The 22,176-nt window shown below is 46.6% G+C and overlaps 2 protein-coding genes across 2 annotated transcripts in view; one reads left to right on the forward strand and one right to left on the reverse strand.

Annotated features, from left to right (window-relative positions):
- Positions 1 to 11,188: 11,188 nt before the first annotated feature.
- Positions 11,189 to 11,518, reverse strand: MRPL36 (mitochondrial ribosomal protein L36). Its single transcript, XM_045004107.1, has one exon. The coding sequence runs from the start codon at positions 11,516 to 11,518 to the stop codon at positions 11,189 to 11,191; it is 330 nt and encodes a 109-aa protein (XP_044860042.1).
- A 345-nt stretch (positions 11,519 to 11,863) lies between these two features.
- NDUFS6 (NADH:ubiquinone oxidoreductase subunit S6) overlaps positions 11,864 to 22,176 on the forward strand; it is a 30,499-nt gene continuing 20,186 nt past the window's right edge. Inside the window, exon 1 of the mRNA XM_045006934.1 lies at positions 11,864 to 12,074. Coding sequence (XP_044862869.1) covers positions 11,934 to 12,074 — 141 coding nt within the window. The 5' untranslated portion in view covers positions 11,864 to 11,933. The remainder of the gene's footprint in view (positions 12,075 to 22,176) is intronic.

A 22,176-nucleotide genomic window follows, 5' to 3' on the forward strand; every position in this document is an offset into this window, starting at 1 on the left:
CGATTCTGTGTTCCGTTTTGGTCTGCGGGAAATGGAGCCCGAACTGCTGAGGAATATGCTGACGAGTCTCGCCAGCACATCACGTTTGGCAGTTGAGCTATTCCTTAAGATCCAAAGTGACAATGAGGAGTCCGACGATGATAGCGAGTCGCGTAATGCGTACGACACGAAATTGCTTGTGGCATTCACAGACATGCTCAGCACCGTGGAACGCCGCTTTTGGGCTCGGGAAACAAGCACTGACTGGTAGGATCACATCGTCATGCAAGTCTGGGATGACGAGTAGTGGCTGCAGAACTTTTGGATGAGAAAAGCCACTTTCATGGGACTGTGTGAGGAGCTCGCCCCCACCCTGCAGCGCAAAGACACGAGATTGAGAGCTGCCCTACCAGTGGAGAAGCGGGTGGCTATTGCAATCTGGAAACTGGCAACTCCAGACAGCTACCAGTCGGGAACCAGTTTGGAGTGGGAAAGTTGACCGTTGGAATTGTGTTGATGCAAGTTTGCAGGGCCCCAGCCTCACTCCGGAAAGTAGCTGGAACCATGTCCCTGCGCTCCCTGGGGGAGGGGGACACAGGGTTCCGCCTGCTGCTTGCCGCGCTTCCTGGTACCTCCCCCGAAGCTCCCATTGGCCGCGGTTCCCTGTTCCCGTGGGGGTGTGTGTGGTGTGTGCCTAGAAAACAGGGCAAAACACAAAGCCCTCTGCTTCCCTCCTACCCCCCCCCCCACTGGCCACAGGGACATGGTTCCAGCTGCTTCATGAAGCAGTGCGGGGCTCGAGGGGGCAATCCCGCGGGTGTAGGTTGCCCACCCCTGGCCTGGAGGTAGGCTGGGGGAGGCAGGCACAGGCCGCTTGGCGGGCCACAGGAAATAGCCCCATGGGCCGCATTTGAGACGCCTGGGTTATAACTAGTTTCCCCATACACTATGTATAAGGGATCACATCATTATAGAAACCCACTGGAAATAACGTGGATCCTAATATGTGCAGGTGACATGTGTGTGCATTTGGTGCAAGGAGCTCCTGACCTTCAGGGATTGTGTAAAGGCTTTGGAGACCAGAGTGGCTGAACTGGAGGAGCTAAGGAAGACAGAGAAGTACATAGGTGAGACTTTCCGGGACACAGTAGAACAGTCCAACCCCTGGTCTGACAGCCTTTCTGCTGTTGAGGAGAATGAAAGTCTCAGGGAAGGAGAACATCCAACTGGAGCTGAGGGAAATGATCCCCTAGTTGGGACCTTCCTCTTCCAGACGATGTCATGATATTCTCTCGCACTGAGGATACCTTTCCGGGGGAGGGAACTCCAGTTATTAGGAAGAGACAGGTAATAGTTATGGGGATTTCAATCATTAGAAACACATATAGCTAGGTTTATGATTACTGGAAGAACCGTATGGTGACTTGCCTGCCTGGTGCGAAGGTTGCAGAGCTCCTGAGACATCTAGATAAATGTATGTGTAAGTGCTGGGGAGGAGCCGGTCGTTGTGGTATATGTAGGTATCAATGATATAGGGAAGGATAGGAGAGAAGTCCTGGAGCCCAAATTTAGGCTGCCAGGTAAGAGATTTAAGTCCAGGACCTCCACAGTAGTATTCTCGAAATGCTTCCAGTTCCACGCGCATGGCCACTTAGACAAGCAGAACTGTAGGGTTTCGATGTGTGGAGTAAACAATGGTGTAGGGAGGAGGAGGTTTAAGATTTATTAGGAACTGGGGAAACTTTTGGGAAAGAGGAAGCCTAAACAGGAAGGGTGGGCTCCACCTAAACCAAAATGGAACCAAATTGCTGGCACTTAAAATTTAAAAGGTTGTACAGTAGTTTTTAAAACTAAGAGCTGGGGGAAAGTCGATAGATGCAGAGAAGCACATGGTTCGGACGGAGACATCCCTCAGGGGATAAGTTCTCTCTAAGCTGCGTGGCAGGCTATCAAGGGCTGCGCAGGCAGAGAAAGGCGCCTCTCCCCTGGTGCTGCTGCGGCAAGAGGGTTGGGGGGAGTCCTCTTTGCAGCCCCCAAACACCTCATCCCCTGCCCCACCCCAGAGCCCACACTCCTAGCACCCCAACACTCTGCCCCAGCCCTGAGCTCCCTCCCACATTCAACCCCTCGGCCCTATCCCCACCCCACATCAGCTCAATATTGGTGCATATAAAATTAATTCCACACATGGATGTAAAAAAAAAGAAGAACACTGTTTTTATGGGAGGATCTATTAATGGAGATTCTCTATGACCTAGTAAGGAGGAGAGAATGGAAGATGATAAAATATGGGTAAGATCTGATGAGAAACAGTGAAAGAAAAAAAGAGTCCCATTCAATTACATCATGTACTGGCAGACAGCAACAAAGTGACAAGTTTTTAAAATGCTTATATACAAATGCTAGAAGATGGGTGAACTAGAGTGCCTCGTATTAAATGAGCATATTGATATAATAGGCTTAACAGAAATTTGGTGGAAAAAGGATAATCAATGGGACACAGTATCACCAGGGTACAAAATATTATCAAAGGACAGAACAGGTCACAGGAGAGTGGCACTATATATGAAAGAAAGCGTAGAATCAAATGAAGTAAAAATCTTAAATGAACCAAACTATACCATAGAATCTCAACGGATAGTAATTACAAGCTCTAATAATCAGAATATAGTAGTAGAGATATATTACCGACCACCTGACTATGATGGTGATAGTGACTGTGAAATGCTCATGAAGATTAGAAAGGCTATAAAAATAAAAAACTCAATAATATTGGGGGATTTCATCTATCCCCATATTGACTGGGTACATGTCACCTCAGTACAGGATGCAGAGATAAAGTTTCTTGACACCTTAAATGACTGCTTCTTGGAGCAGTTAGTCCTGGAACCCATAAAAAAGAGAGACGATTCTTGATTTAGTCTTAACTGGAGCACAGAATCTGGTCCAAGAGGTGAATATAGCTGGACTGCATGGTAATAGTGACCATAATATAATTAAATTTAACATCCCTGTGACAGGGAAAACACTACAGCTGCCCAACACTGTAGCATTTAATTTCAGAAAGCGGGACTACACAAAAATGAGAAAGTTAGTTAAACAGAAATTAAAAGGTCCGGTGCCAAAAGTGAAACCCTTAAAAGTTGCATGGAAACTTTTTAAAGACACCATAATAAACGTTCAACTTAAATGTAAATCTCAAATTAAAAAACATAGTAAGAGAACAAAAAAGTGCCACCGTGGCTAAACAACAAAGTAAAAGAAGCAGTGAGAGGCAAAAAGGCTTCCTTTAAAAAGTGGAAGTTAAATACTAGTAAGGAAAATAGAAAGGCACATAAACTCTAGCAAATGAAGTGTAAAAATATAATTAGGAAGGCCAAAAAGGAATTTGAAGAACAGCTAGCCAAAGACTCAAAAACTAAGAGGTAATTTTTTTTAAGTACATCAGAAGCAGGAAGCCTGTCAAACAACTAGTGAGGACACTGGATGATCAAGATTCTAAAGGAGCACTCAAGAACAATAAGGCCATTGTGGAGAAACTAAATGAGTTCTTTGCATCAGTCTTCATGGCTGAGGGAGATTCCTGAGCCATTCTTTTTAGGTGACACATCTGAGGAACTGTCCCAGATGGAGATGTCATTAGACAAGGTTTTGGAACACATTGATAAAGTAAAGAGTAATAAGTCACCAGGACCAGATGGTATTCACCCAAGAGTTCTGAAGGAACTCAAATGTAAAAATGCAGGACTACTAAATGTCATTTAAATCAGCTTCTGTACCAAATGAGTGGAGGATAGCTAACATGATGTCAATTTTTTAAAAGGCCTCCAGAGGTGATCCCGGCAATTACAGGCCGGTAAGCTTGACTTCAGTACCGGGCAAACTAGCTGAAACTATAGTAAAAAACATAAATGAACACAATTTGTTGGGGAAGAGTCAACATGGTTTTTGTAAAGGGAAATCGTGCCTCACCAATCTACTAGAATTGTTTGACGTGGTCAACTAGCATGTGGACAAGGGGGATCCAGCAGATTGGGCAACAAAATGGCAAATGAAATTTAATGTAGATAAATGTAAAGTAATGCACATTGGGAAAAAATAACCCCAACTATACATACAATATGATGGGGGCTAATTTAGATACAACTAATCAGGAAAAAGATCTTGGAGTCATCGTGGATAGTTCTCTGAAGGCATCCACGCAGTATGCAGCGACAGTCAAAAAAGCAAACAGGATGTTAGGAATCATTAAAAAGGGGCTAGAGAATAAGATGGAGAATATCTTATTGCCCTTATATAAATCCATGGTACGCCCACATCTTGAATACTGCGTACAGATGTAGTCTCATCTCAAAAAAGATATACTGCCATTAGAAAAGGTTTAGAGAAGGGCAACTAAAATGATTAGGGATTTGGAACAGGTCCCATATGAGGAGAAATTAAAGAGGCTAGAACTTTTCAGCTTGGAAAAGAGGCGACTAAGGGGGGATGTGATAGAGGTATATAAAATCATGAGTTATGGGGAGAAAGTGAATAAGGAAAAATTATTTACTTGTTCCCATAAGAATTAGGGGCCACCAAATGAAGTTAGTGGGCAGCAGGTTTAAAACAAATAAAGGACGTTCTTCTTCACACAGCACATAGTCAACTTGTGGAACTTCTTGCCTGAGAAGGTTGTGAAGGCTAGGACTATAACCGGGTTTAAAAGAGAACTGGTTAAATTCATGAAGGTTAAGTCCATTAATGGCTATTAGCCAGGATGAATAAGGAATGGTGTCCTTAGCTTCTGTTTGTCAGAGGGTGGTGATGGACAGCAGAAGAGAGATCATTTGATCATTACCTGTTAGGTTCACTCCCTCTGGGGCACCTGGCATTGGCCAGTCGGTAGACAGGATTCTGAGCTGGATGGACCTTTGGTCTGACCCAGTACGGCCATTCTTACGTAGCGTACTTAGATTTTCAGAAAGCCTTTGACAAGGTCCCTCACCAAAGGCTCTTAAGCAAACTAAGCTATCATGCGATAAGAAGGAAGGTCCTCTCATGGACTGGTAACTGGTTAAAAGATAGGAAACAAAGGGTAGGAATAAACTTGTCAGTTTTCAGAAGGGAGAGATGTAAATAATGGTGTCCCAGAGGTCTGTACTGGGACCAGTGCTATTCAACGTACTCATAAATGATCTGGAAAAATGGGTAAACAGGTGGCAAAATTTGAAGATGATACAAAACTACTCAAGATAGTTAAGTCCCAGGCAGACTGTGAAGAGCTACAAAAGGCTCTCTCAAAACTGGATGACTGGGCAACAAAATGGTAAATGAAATTCAATGTTGATAAAAGCAAAGAAATGCACATTGGAAAACATCCCAACTATACATATAAAAAGATAGGGTCTAAATTAGTTGTCACCACTCAAGAAAGAGATCTTGGAGTGAATGTGGATAGTTCTCTGGAAACATCCGCTCAGTGTGCAGCATCAGTCAAAAAAAATGAACAGAATGTTGGGAATCATCAAGAAAGGGATAGAAAATAAGACCTATCATATCGCCTCTATATAAATCAGTGGTATGCCCACATCTTGAATAAGGCATGCAGATGTGATCACCTCATCTCAAAAAAGATATATTGGAAGTGGAAAAGGTACAGAGAAGGGCAACAAAAATTATTAGGGGTATGAAACGGCTTCCATATGTGGAGATTAATATGAATTGGACTTTTCAGTTTGGAGAGATGACGACTATGGGGGCGGGGAGGAATATGATAGATCTATAAAATCATGACTGGTGTGGAGAAAGTAAATAAGGAAGTGTTATTTACTCCTTCTCATAACACAAGAACTAGGAGTCACCAAATGAAATTAATAGGGAGCAGGTTTAAAACAAACAAATGGAAATATTTTTTCCACAGAACGCACAGTCAACCTGTGGAACTCCTTGCCAGAGGATGCTGTGAAGGCCAGGTCTATAACAGGGTTCAAAAAAGAACTAGATAAGTTGATGGAGAATAGGGCCATCAATGGCTATTAGCCAGAATGGGCAGGGATGGTATTCCTACTCTCTGTTTGCCAGAAGCTGGGAACTGGTGGCAGGGGACGGATTGCTTGATGATTACCTGTTCTGTTCATTCCCTCTGGGGCACCTGGCATTGGCCACTATCGGAAGACAGGATATTGGGCTAGATCAGGGGTCTCAAAACACACAGCCTGTGAGCTTATTTTCTGTGGCCCGCAAGGTCCTCGCAGCCCCCCCGCCCTCCTCCAGCATTTACCTAGAGTGGCTCTGGCCCGACACGCACTGGGGGCAGGGCAGGCTCCCTCCATGCTTGCCTGCCTGCCCGCCCTGCCCGTGCCGCTCCGGGAAGTGGACGGAACCTGCGGGAGGGGCGCAGGGGTGTGTGTTGATGTTGCTTCAGGCACCACCTCCAGCAGCTCCCATTGGCCATGGTTCCCTGTTCCCAGACAATGGGAGATGCTGGGGGCAGTGCCTGAAGCAACAGCAACACCCCGCCCCCCGTATCCCTGCTCCCCCACCTTCCAGCCACTTCCTGGAGTGGCGCGGGAGCAGGGCGGGCAGGGAAGGAGCCTGCCCTGCCCCGGTATGCACCGGGCCAGAGCCCCTCCTGCAGCAAAACCCACTGCTCTGACCCTCTGCCCTGAGCCCCCTGCCACACCCCAACCGCCTGCCATATCCTGCACCCTGCCTGCACCCCAACCCCCTTCCCTGATCCCCTGCCGCACCCCTCACCCCTGCTGCACCCTACACCCCAATCCCCTGCCGCACCCCTCCTGCACCCCAATCCCCTGCCACACCCCTCATCCCAACTCCCTGCCCTGAGCCCCTGCCACATCCCTCATGCACCCCCTCGGGCAAGGAGAGGGCGGAGTTGGGGTGGGGACTTCAGGGAAGGGGTTGGAATGGGGGCAGGGAAGAGGCGGGGCTTCATGGAAGAGGAGAAGTGGGGGCAGGCCCAAGGGTGGTGGTGGAGGGGGAGGTGTCAGTAATGCAGCCCTCGGGCCAATGTATTAGTCCTCATGTGGCCCTCATGGTCATTTGAGTTTGAGACCCCTGGGCTAGATGGACCTTTGGTCTGACCCTGTATGGCCATTCTTACGTTCATAAAGTTCATATTCACTATATGGATGCATATACAATTAATACGTACTCCTGTTCTTTTTGCGGATACAGACGAACACGGCTGCTACTCTGAAACCTGTCATTATGCAAGGCACTGCGTTTAGCCGTATGGAGTGGAAATCCATCAACTTCATGAAAACTTCGTACAGATACACAGATGGACATCATACCAAAAGGACTAAAGGTAAAAAATCCATTACAATCTACATATCACACAAACTATGCTGAGAGACTGTGTCACACACACTCAAAGAAACTGCGAAACCACCTGATCAGCATCCTATATAGCAAACAGGGAAAGATTAAGAATGAGCTCTCAAAGCTGGATATGCTCATAAAAAACCAACCTTCCACACAAACTTCCTCATGGATAGACTTTACAAAAAGTAGACAAGCCATTTACAACACAAACTTTGCCTCTCTACTAAGGAAAAAGGACACTAAACTATCTAAACTGCTACATGCCACAAGGAGCCACAACAGTAGTTCCCTTACCCCACCCAACAATATTGTTAATCTTTCCAGCTATACTCTTAGCCCGGCAGAAGAGTCTGTCCTATCTCGGGGCCTCTCCTTTTGTCCCTCCAGACCCATGAACATGATACAGTTCTGCGGTGACCTAGAATCCTACTTTCGACGTCTCTGACTCAAAGAATATTTCCAATATACCTTTGAACAGCATATTAACCCACAGAATCCTCCCTACCAGCACTACAAACACAAGGATTCTGCGTGGACTCATCCGGACGGGTCAAAACAACAGACCGTCTTCTACATGGGAACTTCTACATAGACTGCTTCCGTCAACGTGCAAAGGCTGAAATTGTGGAAAAACAACATCACCTGCCCCATAACCTCAGCCATGCTGAACACAGCACCATCTACAACCTCAGAAACAACTCTGACATCATAATAAAAAAGGCTGACAAAGGAGGTGCTGTTGTCATCATGAATAAATTGGAATATGACAAGAGGCTGCTAGACAGCTCTCTAACACCACATTCTACAGGCCATTATCCTCTGATCCCACTGAGGATTACCTAAAGAAACTACACCATCTGCTAAAAAAACTCCCTGACAAAGCACAGGAACAAATCTGTAGACACATGCCCAGAACCTCGACCAGGGGTATTCTATTTGCTACCCAAGATCCATAAACCTGGAAATCTTGGATGCCCCATCATCTCAGGCATTGGCACCCTAACATCAGGATTGTCTGGCTATGTGGACTCTCTCCTCAGGCCCTATGCTACCAGCACTCCCAGCTATCTTCGAGACACCACTGACTTCCTGAGGAAACTACAATCCATTGGCGATCCTCCAGAAAACACCATCCTGGCCACTATGGATGTAGAAGCCCTCTACACCAATATTCCACACAAAGATGGACTACAGGCTATCAGGAACACTATCCCCGATAATGTCACAGCTAACCTGGTGGCTGAACTTTGTGACTTTGTCCTCACCCATAATTATTTCACATTTGGAGACAATATATACCTTCAAGTCAGCGGCACTGCTATGGGTACCTGCATGGCCCCACAGTATGCCAATATTTTTATGGCTGACTTAGAACAACGCTTCCTTAGCTCTCATCCCCTAACGCCCCTACTCTACTTGCGCTATATTGATGACATCATCTGGACCCATGGAAAAGAAGCCCTTGAGGAATTCCACCATGATTTCAATAATTTCCATCCCACCATCAACCTCAGCCTAGATCAATCCACACAAGCGGTCCATTTCCTGGACACTACTGTGCTAATAAGCGATGGACACATAAATACCACCCTATACCGGAAACCTACTGACCGCTATACTTACCTACATGCCTCCAGTTTCCATCCAGGACACACCACACGATCCATTGTCTACAGCCAAGCTCTAAAATACAACCGCATTTGCTCCAATCCCTCAGACAAAGACAAGCACCTACAAGATCTCTATCAAGCATTCTTAAAACTACAATATCCACCTGCTGAAGTGAAAAAACAGATTGACAGCCAGACGAGTACCCAGAAGTCACCTCCTACAAGACAGGCCCAACAAAGAAAATAACAGAACACCACTAGCTGTCACCTTCAGCCCCCAACTAAAACCTCTCCAGCGCATCATCAAAGATCTACAACCTATCCTGAAAGATGATCCCTCACTCTCACAGATCTTAGGGGACAGACCTGTCCTCGCTTACAGACAACCCCCCAACCTGAAGCAAATACTCACCAGCAACCACACATCACTGAACAAAAACACTAACCCAGGAACCTACCCTTGCAACAAAGCCCAATGCCAACTCTGTCCACGTATCTATTCAAGTGACATCATCATAGGACCTAATCACATCAGCCACACCATCAGGGTGTCATTCACCTGCACATCTACCAATGTGATATATGCCATCATGTGCCAGCAATGCCCCTCTGCCATGTACACTGGCCAAAGCGGACAGTCTCTACGCAAAAGAATTAATGGACACAAGTCTGACATCAGGAATCATAACACTCAAAAACCAGTAGGAGAACACTTTAACCTGTCTGATCATTCAATGACAGACCTGTGGGTGGCAATTTTGCAACAGAAAAGCTTCAAAAACAGACTCCAAGGAGAAACTGCTGAGCTGGAATTGATATGCAAATTAGATACAATCACCTTAGGTTTAAATAGGGACTGGGAATGGCTGAGCCATTACAAACATTGAATCTATCTCCCCTTGTAAGTATTCTCACACTTCTTATCAAACTGTACTGGGCTATCTTGATTATCACGTCAAAAGTTTTTTCCCCCCCTTACTTAATTGGCCTCTTAGAGTTGGTAGGGCAACTCCCACCTTTTCATACTCTCTGTGTGTGTATGTATATATATATCCTCAATATATGTTCCATTCCATGCATCCGAAGAAGTGAGCTGTAGCCCATGAAAGCTTATGCTCAAATAAATTTGTCAGTCTCTAAGGCGCCACAAGTACTCCTGTTCTTTTTGCGGATACAGACTAACATGGCTGCTACTCTGAAATATATAATTAATACTGATTTTTAGAAAAACAAACCCACTATTGGATATTAATGGTGAGCAACTGACATCTTTGGTGGGTGAAAATCAGCATACTCATAGGTTAACTTGGCTGGCAATAGTAGTAAACTAAGACCTTGTCCATGCACAAAAGTTTTACTGCTCTAACAATACCAGTTGTAGTTAAAGTAGTAGAATGCTGCCCCACCCCAATGCACATCTATATTGGTAAAGATGTCTTTACACTAGGGGTTACATTTATGCTGGTGTATCAGTAAAAAACTAAGTCAAACCTCTGACAGTTATGCCAATACTGTGTGTATATAAGTTATAGGGATTGACAAAAATCACACAACAAAGTAAAACACTATGTTTATACTCGTTTAATTTTTTTAATTAGGCTTTTGATTGATAGCAGTTTTGATCTAGCAAGAAGTTGTTGCACAATTATCATTGTTATTGCAGTACTACAAGCTGTACCACTTGAAATTACTACAATTATTTTATCTTGATTCTGAACTGTAACGAGCGTTAAATACCTTACAACTTTACAGACAGTGAAAACTTAGCTCCACAATTGCTCCCTCCCTTACGTGGTGGAAAAATTATATTCATTTACCAACATTTTAGTGATTACCTCCACAGTTATTAGAGAAAGTAGGAAAACACCATCACTTAAGGGTTTTTTTCTATTTTATTATTGAGCATCTTATATGAAATCTGTTACAGTTTGAAATATCATACCAAAAAGAAGTAAAAATACATGGAACTCAAAGCAAATGTAAGTTTAACACAAGTTTTATTGTTGGGAACGTAGTTATTATAAATGAGTCATTTACACGACTTTTTCTGATTAGGGGCCATAGCTGTTATAGGAACAGATCAATCCACCAGATAGTGAGATATCCACAGCTCAGTAGCCATTCACGTGTACTCTGGTACTATATGCAATCTTTACAGTGATCATCATTTCATAGGCAGAATTAGTTTAGTATTTTCCTTCGGAAGCTTACTAGTCTTCTGAGGGACATTTTCAGAGAACAGATGTTTTACTTGCATTAAAACACTGAAATTATGCCTGTCGTTGCTTGTGTCTGGGATGAGTTTTACAGTACACAAATAATCGTCCACGTCTGCGAACAATAAAACAGTCCTTACAGCGCCTTTTGATGACACCTTTTGTTTTCATCCCCATGGCAGTCTGGCCGCCTGGAAGCTGGCTGCTTGCGAGCAGCGGCTGACCTACCAGGCCGCGCTGCTTGGCGGCCACCGCCGGCGCGGTCGGTAGGACGTGTCCGAAGCCCAGGGACGAGAAGGGCAGGCGCGGGGCCGCGCAGGGCCGGAGGTAACGCAGCGGGGCGGCGGCGGCCGCCAACAGGGTCTTCACGAGCAGCGCCGCCATGTTGTCTCGCCTGCGGCAGAAGAGACGAGTCAGGGGCCTGTCGCCCCGCGGCCCAGGCAGGGCCCCGGCGACCCCACCCCGCGCCCTCACCCCGCCGGCCACCAGCGGAGCCCGAGCGCCCGCCCGCCCGCCCGCGGGTAACGGCCCCCGCAGGCACAGGGCCGCTCCGGCCCGGGGAAGCCCCTTGACCCCGGCGCTGCCACGAGCCGGGCCACCCCCCCCGTCCGAGCCACCGACCTTCGCTCGCCGGCGGCAGCGGGGACCGAGGCGCGCGGCTCGGGCTCGGGCTCGGCGAGGTCACGTAAAGAGCGGGGCGCTGCGCTGTCACGTGCTCCACTGCGCCTCCTCCGGGGCAAAGCGCGTTGCGCATGTGCAGCCGCAGCGCCAGGTCGCTCGATCACGTGGTTGAGTCAACATGGCAGCGCCCTGCTCGACCTTCCGCGGCTTGTGGTTGCTGAGGCGCCTCGCTCCGGTTCGCGTGGCGGCCGCCCCCCCCCGGAGAGGCTACGGCGCGCGCGTGCCCGAGAGCGGCGAGAAGGCGACGCACACGGGACAGGTAACGTTGCGGGGCCGGGCCGGGGCTGCCCCCGGGCGGGGCCGGTCCGTGGCCCCGAGTTACGCGCTTCCGGCCGCGGCCCAGAAGCCAGCGGGTTTCCCGGGACTGGGAGCCGCTCGCCTCTCTGGGTTTCCTGTGTCTCTAATGCCGGCGCGGCAGGTGTTACGGGGCGTCACTCCGCTGCCCCTCCAGCGCCCTTTAACCCGGTGCGTTGTGGTAGCCGGAGTCCCCAGTCAGAGCAGGGCGCTGCTGCGCTGGTGCACAGTGCAACTATGTGATTAGGTTTTCTTTGCTGGGGTGTTCAGATCGGTTTTGCACACTAGCCATTCCCCGTTGCTATAATACTTGCACCTGCGCTAAGATTAGCTGTTGTCAATGGAGCTGTGGGCTGTCCTCTTCAGCAGGCCCCTCAGCTGACCTATGTAATTCACTAGCTGCAGGCATGTTTAAATTTACTGGTAGATCAGCAGTGTTGCAATCAATGCAGCGAGTGGTGAGTTAGCGGGTCTGGTGAAGACACACTAAATCAAGCCATTTGTGTACTGCACCTCCCTGAGGGCTTGTCTACACTTACCGGGGGATCGATGCATCGGTGATCGATTTAGCAGATCTAGTGAAGATCCCATTGACTTCTGTACTCCACCTGAACAAGAAGCGCAAGGGGAGTCGATAGGAGAGCGTCTCCAATGCACATAGGTAGATCTAAGTATGTTGACTTTAGCTATATTATTCATGTAGCTGAATTTCCATCATTTAGGTCAGTCTCTCCCCATAGTGTAGACATGACCTGGACAGGAGACGCTCCCCCGTCGACAGAGCAGTGTTGTCATGTAACCGAAGTTGCATTAAGTTAGATCAATTTACCATGGTAGCGTAGACCAGGCCTGAGATTGCACTTTAACTGCCATGCTCTTTACAGCCCCTCACAGTATTTCCCCTCCCCAGAAATACCCCCATGGGTCCCCTCCATATCTCTCCCTTACTTTCTCTACAGGCCCTTAGTAGTAATTCAGCTGTGGATTGGTGACTGAGACTACAGCCTTCACAGTATGTCTCCCCTTCTCTGTATGGTTTCCCTCTAGCTCTAGTAATTGCCTCCTGTCTCTGGTTCACCAGCTGAGGAGTCTCTCAGAATTCAAGATAACTACTGCAAGTGTTTGGTTTGTATGTGGACATATCCGTAGGCGTGGCTGAGTGGACTTCTATGTGAGGATTATGTGATGAGAGTGCAGTCGCATAGGACAATCCCCAGATGGATTGTTTGCTAAGGTCCTGGGAGGCAAATTTTGGGGAGGTAACAGGAGAATGAATGGATGGGGACACTTCTGGAGAGAGTAGAATACTGTGTGGGGGTGAGCAGAATGGGGAATGACTGGGGCTAGATTAACCTTTTGTGGGCCTGGCACCAAACATATTCATGGGCCCCCATGTAGTCGTTATGGGCCCCTTCTGAATGTAGACCTGACGCCATTGGCCCTATAGTAAATCCAGTACTACTGGGATGGGAATGAAAACATTTATTCAAAAGCAAAATAAGATATTTGAAGCCACACTTGATTGATGTCTCCACTCAACCCGTAGAGAACAAACTGAGCTAACATCAATATACCCAGAATACTCTTGAATTTGATTTATTTATGTGGGAGAGGGTTGTTTGTTAGTTTTTTCTTTTTTGTTAAAACACTCAGTGCCTGCTTGGGGCCTGAACACACATGCTTAATTAGCACATTTCTGAGCCATATTAAGCCCAGTTAGTGGAATTGCACCTGCATTTCCCCACCTCCTCCATCCAAAATTATGTTTTAAAAATATATTTTTTGAAAGGTGTATTTTCTGCTTTGGTACAAAAATATTTACAAAACTTTTTTTAAATGTTAGTTTCTTTAGGCTGTTTCTCCCTTTGCCTCACCATCACTCATGACTTCAGGTGAAGAAACATTAAAGTTACTGGGGTGGAGAGTGGGGAGGAAAATTGCTGTTGCCCATCTTTTGCGGGGAGACAGGGCCTCTGATGAGAGAGCCACGCTTTACCACCAAGGCTACCACAATCCAGGCTCATTCACAACATTCACACCTGGGCTTCTCCCCCGCCCCCCCATCCGTCCTACTGTTTCCCTCCACACATAAAACTAAATCCCACCTTCACACAAGGGCTCTCCTCAATCTCCCTGCTACTCCCAGTATACTCCTGGAATAATTCTGCACCACTGCCTAGGCAGAATTTGCACAGAAATTAATGTTGTGTGTACAGAATTTCCTTTTCCTCCCATAGATATAAGCTGCTGGTGGCCACGAAGGGCTTCTGGACTGTATACTATGGGGGGCAGAAGGAGAGAGGAGAAGCATGGGGGTTCTTGATAGCTCCATTTCCTCGCGTGCTGCCTGAAGAAAAGAGGTGGCATGCAGGAAATTCCACACAAGCCTGGGACCCAGTATCAGGCTGTTTCTTCCTCTGGATCCCCTGGGCTTTGGAGGGTGCAAGTGTCTGGTGCAGGGGGGAAGGTGGTAGTTAGCTCTGGGCGGGAGGGGGTGCCTGGGCTGGGAAGGCCCGCAGCTAGGCTCTGGGTGAGGAGGGGGTGTGGGTATCTGGGCTGTGTGTGGGGGGGGCACAGCTGGGCTCTGAGGGATGGGGGGGCGTGTGAGTGTCTGGGCAGGGGGAGCTCTGCAGCTGGGCTCTGGGGGAGTAGGGGGTGTGGGTGTCTGGGATAGGGGGCACCTCATAGCTGGGCTGTGGAGGAAGGTGGGGTATGAGTGTCTGGGCTGGGGGGACCTGTAGCTGGGCTCTGTGGGTGGTAGGGCAGAGAAACAAGGATTTTTTTTGTGTCTGTATTGTTAGACATAATAATTGAAAATGAACTTGGAAATAATAATTGAAACTGGCGTAATTATATAATGTTGTTTTGAAAAATAAAATATGCAGAATTTTGCAGAATTTTAAAATATTGTACACAGAATGTTTAATTTTTTGGTGCAGAATTCCCCCAGGAGTATAACTGCCCACCTACCCATCCCTATTTTCACCCCAGGGCTGTCGCCTTCCTCCTTCCCTCCTACTGCCCCCCCCCCCACCTTCAACCCAGATTCTCCTTTCTGTCCCCCTTCACACCCCGCTTCTCCTAACACTCCCCCCCCCCCCATCACTGTCAGCTCCCACATTGGACCTGAACTCGTCCCTTCCCCCCAAACCGTGCTCTACCACCTCCCCTCCCTGGAGTGCAGAGAGAAGTTTCTGGGCATTCCCACTGGCTGGGGGCATGGCAGCCAGTATCGCCCAGTGCTGCTATCATATAATCATAGAATATCAGGGTTGGAAGGGACCTCAGGAGGTCATCTAGTCCAACCCCCTGCTCAAAGCAGGACCAATCCCCAACTAAATCATCCCAGCTAGGGCTTTGTCAAGCCTGACCTTAAAAACCTCTAAGGAAGGAGATTCCACCACTTCCCTAGGTAACCAATTCCAGTACTACACCACCCTCCTAGTGAAAAAGTTTTTCCTAATGTCCAACTTAAACCTCCCCCACTGCAACTTGAGACCATTACTCCTTGTTCTGTCATCTGCTACCACTGAGAACAGTCTAGATCCATCCTCTTTGGAACCCCTTTTCAGGTAGTTGAAAGCAGCTATCAAATCCCCCCTCATTCTTCTCTTCTGCAGACTAAACAATCCCAGTTCCCTCAGCCTCTCCTCATAAGTCATGTGCTGCAGCCCCCTAATCATTTTTGTTGCCCTCCGCTGGACTCTCTCCAATTTATCCACATCCTTCTTGTAGTGTGGGGCCCAAAACTGGACACAGTACTCCAGATGAGGCCTTGCCAATGTCGAATAGAGGGGAACGATTATGTCCTTCGATCTTCTGGCAATGCCCTACTTACAGAGCCCAAAATGCCGTTAGCCTTCTTGGCAACAAGGGCACACTGTTGACTCATATCCAGCTTCTTGTCCACTGTAACCCATAGGTCCTTTTCTGCAGAACTGTTGCCTAGCCATTTGGTCCCCAGTCTGTAGCAGTGCATGGGATTCTTCCGTCCTAAGTGCAGGACTCTGCATTTGTCCTTGTTGAACCTCATCAGGTTTCTTTTCATAGAAGATTAGGGTTGGAAGGGACCTCAGAAGGTCATCTAGTCCAGCCCCCTGCTCAAAGCAGGACCAATCCCCAGACAGATTTTTACCCCAGTTCCCTAAATGTCCCCCTCAAGGATTGAACTCACAACCCTGGGTTTAGCAGGCCAATGCTCAAACCACTGAGCTATCCCTCCCCCCAATTTGACCCAATCCTCTAATTTGTTTAGGTCCCTCTGTATACTATCCCTATCCTCCAGCATATCTACCACTCCTCCCAGTTTAGTGTCATCTGCAAACTTGCTGAGAGTGTAGTCTATGCCATCCTCCAGATCATTAATGAAGATATTGAACAAAACCGGCCCCAGGACCGACTCTTGGGCCATTCCGCTTGATACCAGCTGCCAACTAGACATGGGGCCACTGATCATTGAGCCCGACGACCTAGCCAGCTTTCTATCCATGTTATAGTCCATTCATCCAGCCCATACTTCTTTAACTTGTTGTCAAGAATACTGTGGGAGACTGTATCAAAAGCTTTGCTAAAGTAAAGGAATAACATGTCCACTGCTTTCCCCGCATACACAGAGCCACTTATCTCCTCATAGAAGGCAGTTAGGTTAGTCAGGCATGACTTGCCCTTGGTGAATCCATGCTGACTGTTCCTGATCACTTCCCTCTCCTCAAAGTGCTTCAAAATTGGTTCCTTGAGGACCTGCTCCATGATTTTTCCAGGGACTGAGGTGAGGCTGACTGGCCTGTAGTTCCCCGAATCCTCCTCCTTCCCTTTTTTAAAGATGGGCACTACATTAGCCTTTACACTGCTCCTGGGGGCCACAGACAACGCTGGTGGCTCAGGTCCAAGGGCCCGGTGGAATGCAGCAGTGTGTGAACTGCAGCTCCCAGCATACCCCGCAACACTGAGTCCCTGTTGCGCCTGTGTGCTGTGCTCCCTGGACTGCTGAGCATTTTCAGTGGGTGCTGGGAAGTTGCTGACTCTTCACATTACCAGACTGTGGTTAGGGCCGGATTAACCTTTTGTGGGTACCTAAGTAATCATTATTGGCCCCTTCCAAGTATGGGCCCGGCACGATGGCGCCAATGTAAATCCAGTACTGGAGATGGCTGTAGGGCAGAGAGGAGATTCTCCACTGGCCAACACAAGAGAGTCACTGACTGAGGGAGTTGTCTACTCTGACAGGAAATCTCAGAGACCAGTCCCTGGTTTCATGACTTTATAATAAAAATTAATCTTAAAGTCTACAACAAACTGGTAACATTGCATAGATTTAAATGAAAACTGAATTTGAAGGGGAAAAGCAAGGCTAAAATTGGCAGTGTGATCACAAGCATCATACAGACTTAACCTTTGTGCCACTTTTTCTCTGCTCTCTGTGTAGGAGGAGACGTCTTAATGGGAGATTTAGTTTTCATCCCTGCTCAGACTGTAATCAATTTGACAATGGGTGTTTTGGGGGCAGACAGCAGTATCACAGCTGCTTGTTACCCCCAGAGCCCCTTCTGCCAGAATGATTGGTAAGAGCTCAGGCTTGTGCTTAGTGTTTCCATTTCCTTCCCCTCACTGTAGCAGCCAGAAAGAGAGGCAGAATTGAGTGCTTTGGTTGTCCCTCAAAATGTACTTGGAAAGCAAAATTTATCTAGTATCTCGAGGTGATGATACAGTGAGATACATACAATACTTCACAGGTACTTTTGTAGGGCAGAGTAAAGAATTGGAGAGTATTAACTATAGAAACAACTAGTTAACTTTAAAATAGGAGTTGATTATTTGGGGAATGTCATAGTAATAGAGTTTAAGGCCAGAAGGGACCATTTGATCATCTAGTTTGACCTCCTTTACATTGTAGGCCACCCGCCATCCAGGACACTAAACTCAACAACCAAAATTAGACCAAAGTATTACAGCTCACAGAAGACTAGGCTATTATGTGCCAGAGGCAGAGAATAGGAGGGACCAAGGCATACCAGGACCTGAGGCCTCCAGAATAGTAGGGAAATGATGATCTGATAATCCTGACAAGTGACTCATACAGTGTGCTGGGAGAAAAGCTGAACCCTAGTTAGGGGGTGGGGCTTCTTTGATTAGGGGTCCTATAAAGGTAGCCAGCCAGTCAGGCAGCGGCACAGGAGCCAGCACACAGAGCTGTAAACAGGGGAGTTTGAGTGGGAGTTTGCAAGGGGAATTTGGGGGAAGACTCAGAGAGGCAGGCAGAGGAACAGACAGGCTAGTGAAGGGAATGTGTGGTGTTCTGTCAGTGTTTTGGTGCTCCTTGGGGGTTTGTTTTGCTGTGGGTGGTTTGGTTTGTGTTTCCCAGACTTACAGGATTTATGTGGTAAGGCTATGACAGATACAGAGGCAGCAGTGGTGGTGACCCAAGCAGTGGAAGACACAATGAAGATGACTGGATGTGGAAACTGTGGCATATACATGATCCTGGAGGGGGTACCTGAGAAGAGTTTCGTCTGCATGAAGTGCCGCCTGATGGAAGAAACGATCCAAGGATTGGAGATTCAGCTGGAAACTCTGGTTCAGTTTAGAAGGGGGGTTGAGCAGATGATGGAGCAAAGACATGAGACGGCTGAAGGGAAAAGCTCAACCTTGCAGATGGAAGCAGCACCAAAGAACTCTGAGGGGAGATTGCTGGGTGAGGAAAGTGGACAGTGGAGGCATGTGACTAAGAGAACCAGGCAGAGGAAAAGACGGGCCAGTGAAGGAGAAATAGAGCTCAGGAACAGGTTTGTGGAGTTGGAAAATGAAGAAGGGGCACAGCAGGTGGTCACTGAAGGTGAGAGGGCAAGGGAAAAGAGCAGCTAGTCCTATAGTAAGAGGGGAAGAGTCAATGGAGATAACAACACCAAATATGAGTCCCAGAAGGATACAGGATGTGTTGCAGAGGATTGCAAGGGACAATAGAAATTGAGAGGACTTGCAGCCAGAAGGAACAGGGGATAGACCGGAGAATCGCACTGTCACCAGGATAAAGCAGGTCTATGTGATTGGGGACTCCTTACTGAGAAGAATAGACGGGCCTGTAACCAGAGCTGATCCAGAGAACAGAAGGGTGTGCTGTCTGCCGGGTGCTAAGATATGGGATGTGGAACTGAAGAGGATCCTAATGGGAGCAGGAAAGAATCCACTGATTGTCCTTCATGTGGGAACAAATGACACGGCTAGATTCTTGCTGTAACATATCAAGAGAGACTATGCCAGACTGGGGAAGACACTTAAAGAAGTCGAGGCCCAGGTGATCTTCAGTGGGATTCTGTCTGTTCTTAGAGAAAGGCACCAATGGTGTGACAAGATTATGATGATCAACAGGTGACTCAGGCAGTGGTGCTATAAGGAGGCCTTTGGGATGTATGGCCACCGGAAAGCATTCATGGACAGAGGACTGTTCTCTTGGGATCAACTTCACCTGAGTAGGGAGAAAAATAGACTTCTAGGATGCAGGCTGGCACAACTGATTAAGAGGGCTTTAAACTAGGAATTGTGGAGAGATGGTTGGGAGCAAACAGCAAAAATCAAGATGTTTGTACACCAATGCGAGCAGCCTAGATAACAAAATGGAGGAACTAGAGTTACTGGTGCAGGAAGTGAAACCAGATATTATAGGGATAACAGAAACATTGTGGAATAGTAGTCATGACTGGAGTACAGGTATTGAAGGGTATGTGCTGTTTAGGAAAGACAGAAATAAAAGCAAAGGTGGTAGAGTAGCATTGTATATCAATGTTGAGGTAGACTGTAAAGAAATAAGAAGTGATGGAATGGATAAGACAGAGTCTGTCTGGGCAAAAATTACATTTTGGGAAAAAAACGTTACTAGAGTCTCCCCTGGGATAGTGCTTGGTGTGTGCTACAGACTGCCGGGATCTGATTTGGATGTGGATAAAGACCTCTTTAATGATTTTAATGAAGTAAATACTAATGGGAATTGTGTGATCATGGGAGACTTTAACTTCCCAGAAATGGACTGGAGGACAAGTGCTAGTAATAAAAATAGGGCTCAGATTTTCCTGGATGCAATAGCTGATGGATTCCTTCACCAAGTAGTTGCTGAACCAACAAGAGGGGATACAATTTTAGTTTTGGTGAGTAATGAGGACCTCATAGAAGAAATGGTTGTAGGGGACAACCGTGGTTCGAGCGATCATGAGCTAATTCAGTTTAAACTAAATGAAAAGATGAACAAAAATAGATGTTACTAGGTTTTTTATTTGAAAAGGGCTAACTTTAAGAATTAAGGAAATTAGTTAGGGAAGTGGATTGGACTGAAGAACTTGTGGCTCTAAAGGCAGAGGAGGCCTGGAATTACTGTACTTCAAGTCAAAGTTGCAGAAACTATCAGAAGCCTGCATCCCAAGAAAGGGGAAAAAATGCATAGGCAGGAATTGTAGACCAAGCTGGATGAGCAAGCATCTCAGAGAGGTGATTAAGAAAAAGCAGAAAGCCTACAAGGAGTGGAAGATGGGAGGGATTAGCAAGGAAAGCTACCTTATTGAGGTCAGAACATGTAGGGATAAAGTGAGATCGGTCCAACTCTACATGGCTTTTGGCCTTGCAAAGGGAATTAAAACCAATAGTAAAAGGTTCTATAGCCATATAAATAAAAAGAAAACAAAGAAAGAAGTGGGATCACTAAACACTGAGGATGGAGTGGAGGTTAAGGATAATCAAGGCATGGCCCAATATCTAAACAAATACTTTGCCTTGGTCTTTAATGAGGCTAATGAGGAGCTTCGGCCTGGTCTACACTGGGGCGGGGAGGAGGGGGTCGATGTAAGATACGCAACTTCCGCTACGGGACTAGTGTAACTGAGGTCGATGTATCTTATTTTGACTTATCTCCCGTCCTCACGGCGTGGAGGGATATTACCACATCCGAGGTAGAAGCCAAACTCTAACAGCTTAATGGGACTAAATCGGAGGGCCTAGATAATCTTCATTCAAGAATATTAAAGGAATTGGCACATGAAATTGCAAGCCCATTAACAAGAATTTTTAATGAATCTGTAAACTCAGGGGTTGTACTGTATGACTGGAGAATTGCTAACATAGTTCCTATTTTTAAGAAGGGAAAAAAATGTGATCCGGATAACTACAGGCCTGTTAGTTTGACAACTGTAATATGCAAGGTCTTGGAAAAAAATTTGAAGGAGAAAGTAGTTAAGGACATTGAGGTCAATGGTAATTGGGACAAAATACAACATGGTTTTACAAAAGGTAGATCGTGCCATACCAACCTGATCTCCTTCTCTGAGAAGGTAACAGATTTCGTAGACAAAGGAAACACAGTGGATCTAATTTAACTCGATTTCAGTAAGCCATTCCCCACATGGGGAATTATTAGCTAAATTGGAAAAGATGGGGATCAATATGAAAATTGAAAGGTGGATAAGGAACTGGTTAAAGGGGAGACTACAATGGGTCATACTGAAAGGTGAACTTTCAGGCTGGAGGGAGGTTGCTAGTAGAGTTCCTCAGGGATTGGTTTTGGGACCAATCTTATTTAATCTTTTCATTACTGACCTTGGCACAAAAAGTGGGAATGTGCTAATAAAGTTTGTGGATAACACAAAGCTGGGAGGTATTGCCAATACAGAGAAGGACCGGGATATCCTACAGTCAGATCTGGATGACCTTGTAAACTGGAGTAATAGTAATAGGATGAAATTTAATTTAGTGAAAAGTGCAAGGTCATGCATTTAGGGATTAATAACAAGAATATTTGTTATAAATTGGGGATGCATCAGTTGGAAGTAACAGAGGAGGAGAAGGACCTCAGAGTATTGGTTGATCACAGGATGACTATGAGCCGCCAATGTGATATGGCCATGAAAAAAGCTAATGCAGTCTTGAGATGCATCAGGCGAGGTATTTCCAGTAGCGATAAGGAGGTGTTAGTACTGTTATACAAGGCACTGGTGAGACCTCATCTGAAATACTGTGTGTGAAGTTCTGGTCTCCCATGTTTAAGAAGGATGAATTCAAACTGGAACAGGTACAGAGAAGGACTACTA

The sequence above is a fragment of the Mauremys mutica genome, chromosome 2, assembly GCF_020497125.1.
Source record: "Mauremys mutica isolate MM-2020 ecotype Southern chromosome 2, ASM2049712v1, whole genome shotgun sequence".
In the NCBI taxonomy this organism is placed as follows: domain Eukaryota; kingdom Metazoa; phylum Chordata; order Testudines; family Geoemydidae; genus Mauremys; species Mauremys mutica.